This window comes from Garra rufa, chromosome 9, assembly GCF_049309525.1.
Source record: "Garra rufa chromosome 9, GarRuf1.0, whole genome shotgun sequence".
Taxonomy (NCBI): domain Eukaryota; kingdom Metazoa; phylum Chordata; class Actinopteri; order Cypriniformes; family Cyprinidae; genus Garra; species Garra rufa.
The window spans coordinates 5,170,418-5,177,921 of record NC_133369.1 but is presented as its reverse complement, the minus strand read 5'-3'; the positions used below and the strand labels follow the sequence as shown (position 1 = coordinate 5,177,921).

The 7,504-nt window shown below is 30.6% G+C and overlaps 2 protein-coding genes across 3 annotated transcripts; one reads left to right on the top strand and one right to left on the bottom strand.

Annotated features, from left to right (window-relative positions):
• The first annotated feature begins 373 nt into the window (after positions 1-373).
• On the top strand, positions 374-1,291 carry LOC141343378 (free fatty acid receptor 2-like). The gene has a single exon (XM_073847983.1). It carries the CDS (start codon positions 374-376, stop codon positions 1,289-1,291), a length of 918 nt encoding a protein of 305 aa, XP_073704084.1.
• A 1,865-nt stretch (positions 1,292-3,156) lies between these two features.
• Positions 3,157-7,193, bottom strand: LOC141343062 (lens fiber membrane intrinsic protein-like). 2 transcript variants are annotated; one of them, XM_073847656.1, is made up of 4 exons: positions 7,004-7,193; positions 3,800-3,949; positions 3,581-3,715; positions 3,157-3,494 (listed from the first exon to the last, which is right to left on the bottom strand). In XM_073847656.1, exons 1-4 carry the CDS (start codon positions 7,176-7,178, stop codon positions 3,433-3,435), a joined length of 522 nt encoding a protein of 173 aa, XP_073703757.1. In that variant the 5' UTR covers positions 7,179-7,193; the 3' UTR covers positions 3,157-3,432. The 2 variants fall into 2 exon arrangements, with proteins under 2 accessions (XP_073703757.1, XP_073703758.1); XM_073847657.1 differs by having other exon boundaries at positions 3,157-3,505; positions 3,591-3,715.
• Positions 7,194-7,504: the final 311 nt, after the last annotated feature.

The window sequence follows — 7,504 nt, the reverse complement described above, 5'->3', positions numbered from 1 at the left end:
AAGAAAATATAAAATAAAATCAAACCATGCAACTTGTTTTTATTTTTAATACAATGCCTTTTAAGACATTTGTAAGTGTGACTTTCATGTTCAGATATTTTTAGAAAAAAGTGTGCTGATCACACATTGGATGTTGCATTGAATATATATATATATATATATATATATATATATATATATATATATGCAACTTCCTGTGCACGATCAGTGCATGCAAGTCATTGTTTCAGATATTTTAAGTGCATGTCAAAATACATTAGTAAGCCACTATAGCTGTTCTAGTGCTGGCTAAATCAATTATGAAAGTATCATATAAGTTGTCAGATAAATCTCAATCTCTGTTTTTCAGAATCCATTCCTGTGCAAAATAATAATGATAAACCACTGGGTGATTTTATCCGTCTACATCCTGACGTTTCTGATCGGCCTTCCTGCCAATCTGCTGGCCATTTGCACGTTCTTTAAGAAACTGTGTGACAAACCCAGTCCCAATGACATCCTGCTCTTCAACCTGACGGCTTCCGACTTGATCTTCCTGCTCTTCCTGCCCTTGAAGATGTACGAAGCCGCCGCTGGGATGAAATGGCACTTATCCCAGACCCTGTGCTCCATTGCGTCCTATTTCTTTTTCACCACCATTTACACCAGCTCCCTGCTGCTCATGGCTATAGCCATTGACCGCTACCTAGGGCTGGCGTTTCCTTTCAAATACAGACTTTTGCGTAAACCGCTCTACGCCGCAGCAGGAAGCGTCATCATCTGGCTGGTCAGCGCGACCCATTGCAGCATCGTATTCATCATTGTCCACATGCCAGATCCGAACGCCACCGTTCCCAAAGAGGTCTGCTATGAAAACTTCACTGAGAAGCAAAAGAGGATCTTGTTACCAGTGAGACTTGAGTTTTTTGTGGTCATATACATGCTACCGCTCTTAGTTTGTATCTTCTGCTATATCAACTGCATCTACATTCTGTATAGCAGGCCTCATATAACTAAAGAGAAGAAGCAAAGGGCCATTGGTATGGCGTTGTGCACGCTCACCATTTTTTTACTCTGTTTTTTACCTTATAATTTGTCCCATCTGGTGGGTTTTAGGATCAACAACAGCCCGTCTTGGAGGTACTATACACTCCTGCCCAGCACCCTCAACACCTGTTTGGATCCATTTGTGTTTTACTTCTCCTCTTCCACTTTCCGTGAAAGCAAAATCATTTCTTTACTTAAGAGATGGTGTGTTAGACAGAAGAAGACTCAGAAGGGTGAAACTAAATTTGAGATTGTGGTAAAATGAAATGATTTTGCATTTAAACATCGGTCAGAATTTTTTGGATGGTAAGATTTTTTATGTTTTTATCTTTTGCTTACCAAGCCTGCAATTTTTTTTTTTAATTGTGAAATATTTTTACTATTTAAAATAACAGATTTCTATTTGAATGTATTTTGAAATGTAATTTATTTCTGTGATGCAAAGGTGAATTTTTTCAGCATCATTAGTCCTGTCTTCAGTGTCACATGGTCCTTCGGAAATCATTCGGAAAACATTGATAAATTACATTGAAATGGAAAGCAGTTATTTTAAATAGTAAAAATATTTCACAATTTTACAGTTTTTGCTGTACTTTGGATCAAATAAATTTAGGTTTTGTCTTTAAAAAACATTAAAAATCTTACTGTTCAAAAACTTTTGACTGGTTGTGTATGTCACGACTTCATACAAATTGCAAGATCTCATTATTTAAGGATTGATACATTTTGCATAGTTATTTTTCATAGCACTTAAGTTTGGGTTTGTTAAGAATTTGAATGTTTTTAAATAAAGTTGCTTTTTTGTATGTTTGTTCAAACATATTGTAAAAATGTTAAATATTATTATAATTTAAAACAACTGTTTTATGTTTAAATATATTTTGAAATGTAATTTATTTCTGTGATGCAAAGCTGAATTTTCAGCATCATTACTCCAGTCTTCAGTGTCACATGATCCTTCGGAAATCATTCTGATTTGCTGATTAAAAAGTTTTATTAAAATATTCTGAATATTCAACCATTTTCTGTGGTGGTTTTGGAATTTATTTTTAAACTGTCATTTTAAGCCTGAATGTTGAGAGTTTAAGAAAAATATATATAACAAAATATATAACAAAATAGAATAATAATATTAATACAGTTTTTCTGTTAAAAATATATTTTTTACTGTATATTTCTAAATTAATAGTGAAAATGTTGAGTTTTACAAAATTATTCTTAATATTAAACTTTTTCCTGGTCAGTTTATGGATATTATATATCTTAATATATTAGGAAATTTAAAACATCATTGAAACTGATACATCTTAAAGTAATAGAAATGTCAAATTAAAAGCCAAAATGTTGAGAATTTCACTGAACATATCAAGGAATTAAAAAAATAATCTACAATAATTATTACAAATGAAAATTCTAAATAAAATAAAAAATAATATTAACATAAAAACTTGGAATAATAATATTAATATATACTTTATCAGGGAATTTTAAGACATAATTGAAATAAATCTTAAAGTAATTGAAATGTCAAATTAAAAGCCAAAATGTTGAGGATTTCACCGAATATATCAAGGAATTTTAAAATTAATCTACAATTATTATTACAAAAATTTAAAATTAAATAAAAAAATTAAACAATAATATTAATACAAAAACATGAAATAATAATATTAATATATCATATAATATATCAGGACATTTTAAAACATAGTTGAAATTGATAAATCTTAAAGTAACAGAAATTAATATATATACAAATATATACAAATGAAAATTCAAAAATTAAAAATGAAATAAAAAATAAAACAATAATATTAATATAAAAATATGGAATAATAATATTAATACAGATTTTCAATTTTAATATTTTCTATTAAAAATAGTTATAGAAAAAATAAAAATAACAGTGAAAATTTTAGTTTCATTTAAATATTCTGAATATTCTAAATATTTGAAATTGTTTAAATAACTAATAACCTAACAATATCCGGGAATTTAACATTTTTATCTGTCATTGAACCTTAATTTAGTCATAGAAATGTCAAATTAACAGCCAAAATGTTCACTAGTTTACACCAGTCAGTAAATAAACAGAAGGACATTGAATGATGAGAACAGTCCAAGATTTTATTTGAGATTTTGTCTCTCTGTGCATGAACATTGATTCATATTTATTCAGAATTGAGTGATTTATTTTTAATCTTAAATATGCATCTGTTGGCTTAGAGCCTAAAGAAATCCAGTGGGAAAACCTGCAGACCTAAGTCAGAACATGGTGTATTTTATCTTTTATCCAACTTATGTTGGTCCTTTTTAAGTGGGATCAGATAACCAAACACCTGTATATATATATATATATATATTTGGGTGTATGAGTTTCTTGAGAACTTGAGTTCCTCCTGCATTTTAGCGAGAGCCGGCCACTCGACGGCATTCATGCATCCTGTAGGCACACATGTAAAATATACCTGCAAAAAAACAAAACACAAATGCTCCATGAGTTCAACAAGACATGTTAGACGTCAAAAAAACCAAAAGATTCATTTTTACTGACCTGCAAAAAAGGTCATGAGCAGAGCGACCCAGCCCAGAATGTAGGACCACGAGAAACGCCAGTCGCCGAAACGCTTCCCGAGGAAGTTCACCGTCACTCCTGTGTAGATGGCCATAGCGAGCAGAACAAACAGCGCTGGAGGAGACATAAATTAGTAGTTTAGATGACTTCTTGTGGTTATTATTGACCTGCATAAACGTCTGAAAAGGAAAGACTTACTGGAGATAAAAAACATGATCCCTGCAGCGAAGGAACGGTTGAAGCGCTCAAAGGCGGAGAAGTGAGCGAAGGAGAGGATGCCTGCAATGATTCCCGCAAAACACGACATCGCTGAGAGGATCATGAAGGCCCGGGTTGCGTTCCAGTAAGCTAAAATGAAAGACAAAGACAGAACCAAGACACATCAGGACTACAAAACCAATCATAAGTAGCACAGATATACAATAGCACAACAAAACATTGTGTGGGGCAAAGTTATCGTTTTTTCTTTTAGGACAAAAATCATTTGGATATTAAGTAAAGATCATGTTCCATGAAGATATTTTGTACATTTCCTACCGTAAATATATCAAAAATAAATTTTTAAGGCGATTTTCTCAATATTTAGATTTTTTTGGCACCCTCAGATTCTAGATTTTCAAATAGTTCTCAGTATCTCAGCCAAATACTGTCCTATGCTAACAAACGATATATCGATGGAAAGTTTATTTATTCAGCTTTCAGATCTCTTTGAAACCCGTATGACTGGTTTTGTAATCCCCGCTCACTGTTCACTGCAGCCTCAATGGTTAAAAGGTGGAATAATAACACTGTAGAAAACAATTTGTTGAATCAACCTAAAATAATTTGTTACCTGGCTGACTTATCATTTTAAGTTCAGTCAATTAAAAAAATGTTTAGTCAACTTAAAATACTAAGTGACAACTTAGATATTTGAATTGATTCAACTTAAAATTTAAGGCAGCAGGGTAACAAATTATTTTACGTTTACTCAACAAATTGCACTGTAAAAAAAAGTTCAGCAGCTGCCTTAAAATTTTAAGTTAAATCAGCTTAAAACTACAAGTCATTTTAACTTATTACAATAAAAATTAGTTGATTTAACTTGTGAGTTGAAATGACTTAAGTTGATTTAACTTAAAATTTTAAGGCAGCTGCTAAACTGAAGTTTTTAAGTGGAAACTGGTGAAAACTTTTTACAGTGTGTGTGTGTGTGTGTGTGTGTGTGTGTGTGTGTGTGTGTGTGTGTGTTTTACAGTGATTGTCTTAGTTCTTTTAGTCCAATTTTTGTACATTTTCTTTAGTTTTGCTATGAAGAAAAATTATATTAAATTCATTAAATTATACAAATATAGATTATCATTTATATTAAAAATAGCACATTTTTGTGTGTTTATTTCTCCGCCATCATGGAAACCCTAAATTAAAAGAGCCATTTTTAAAAATGTCAATAAAAATGAATAAATTCTCAATAAAGTCACAGAAATGACAAATTAACAGCCGAAACATTGGAAATTTTACCAAAATATTCTAAATATTCAACTTTTTATTTTTGGCTAGTTTATAGATATTGTTAAGAAAATGTGCATAACACATTATGAATATGAAGGGTTTAAGCATAAAAACAATAAGCGTAATACTGCTTTAAACTGTTGTTTTTCCAAAAAAATATAAAAAAGTTTTCTGTTTAATTTAATTTTTTGTTTTTGTTTTTCTGAGCAAAAAATATATTTAAATTTTTTTCCCCTAATTTACAGAAGACACCCACTAAAATGTCATTCAGTGTAACAATCTTGTCAGGCTTATTTAAAACAAAAATCAATGTAAGACATATTAAAAAATGAATTACTTTCACCCCAAATACTAATTAGTTGTAATTCTACATTTTTAAAATTTATTTTATAAACTTATCCTAGGTTTTGGCCATTTGTCAGTAAGAATTTTTTACTCATTTAAAACAGTAAAATGGAATATGCTCCCTTATTCTTTTATATATTTTAATATGTACAAGTCAGAATAAGCATGTTGTTTGAAATAAAGTCTCAGTGAAGTCACAGAAATGGAAAATAGCAGCTAAAATGTTGGAAATTTTACTAAAATATTCAAAATATTAAACTTTTTTTTTCTGGCATGTTCATAACACATCATGGATATGGGTCAAAGACAAAAAAGGGTTTAAGCATAAAACAATAAGTGTAATACTGCTTTAAATCTTTGTTGTTTTTCCAAAAAAATATAAAATTGTTTTCTGTTTAATTTAATTGTATTTTTGTTTTTGTTTTTCTGAGCAAAAAAATACATAGAATTTTTTCCCTAATTTAAAGAAAACACCCACTAAAATGTCATTCGGTGTAACAATCTTGTCAGGCTTATTTAAAACAAAAATCAATTTATGACATTAAAGATTAAGTACTTTCACCACCAGTTGTAATTCTACATTTGTAAAATTTGCCACTATCCTAGGTTTTGCCCACTTGTCAGTATGAATTTTTTACTTATTTAAAACACAATAAAATTTAATATGCTCCCTTATTCTTTTATATATTTTAATATGTACAAGTCAGAATAAGCATGTTGTATAAAATAAAGTGTCAATAAAGTCCCAGAAATGGAAAATAACAGCCAAAATGTTGGAAACTTTACCAAAATATTCTAAATATTAAACTTTTTTTTCTGGCTAATTCATGGATATTGTTAAGAAAATGTGCATAACACATCCTGGATATGGGTTAAAGACGAAAAAGGGTTTAAGCGTAAAACCAATAAGTGTAATACTGCTTTAAATTGTTGTTCCTTTTCCCAAAAAATATTTGAAAGTTTTCTATTTAATTTAATTGCATTTTTGTTTTCCTCAAAAAACATAATTTCTTTACGACTGAAGAAAGAAAGGCATGAACATCTTGGATGACAGTGGGGTGAGTACATTACATGTCAGTTTTTGTTCTGGAAGTGAACTAATCCTTTAAAAGGTCTGAGAATGTTGAATTAATGTGCAGCAAAATAAGACTAAAATATAATGTTATTAGGTCCTAATGTTAGAATCTAAATGTTAACAATTTTCACCCATGAAGAGCAAGTAACATATTGAATTAAATGTCAAATTTTGAAGAAAAAAGTGTTTAAACTATGAAAAATTCAGGATGGGACTATGTGTTTTTCTGACCAATGAGAGAGTGGTGCGTCAGTGAAATAATAAAAGGGCTGTTCACCCAAAAATGAAAATTCTGTCGTTAATTACTCATGTTGTTCCAAACCCGTAATACCACAAAAATAAAGATAAAGATATTTTTGATGATATCCAAGAGCTCTTTGACCCTCCATATACAGCAAGGGTCCTACCATGTTCAGTGGTTTAATTTTTAATTAATAATTAATAATTTTATTTAAAAAAATACTTTTTTGTGAGAAAAGAAAACAACTCACCGATGCTGTCAGTCTGTGTGTAGCATTTGCCCGACATGCAGTATCTCCACAGGCCCTGGTGAGCGAAGCTGCCGGACAGTCTGTACTGCATCCAGTAGTCCGTCGCTGTTGAGACCACCAGCAAGATGTTGCCCACAATGGCACAGAACAAGCCCCCTCCCATAAAGCTGTACATCCTGAGGAGCTAAACGCACTGACAGACACATTACAGTCAATCACACACACAAAAGTTTACACCTCCCTTTCAGAGTCTACAAAATGTTAATTATTTTAGCAAAATAAGTGGGATCATACAAAATGCATGTTATTGTTTATTTAGTACTGACCTGAATAAGATATTTCACATAAAAGATGTTTACATATAGTCCATAATAATTAAATTTATGAAAACGACCCTGTTCAATAGTTTACATATGCTTGTTCTTCAGAAAAATCTTTCAGATCCCACAAATTCTTTGGTTTTCCAGCATTTTTTTTTTGTGTATATGAAAGCTTTCCAAC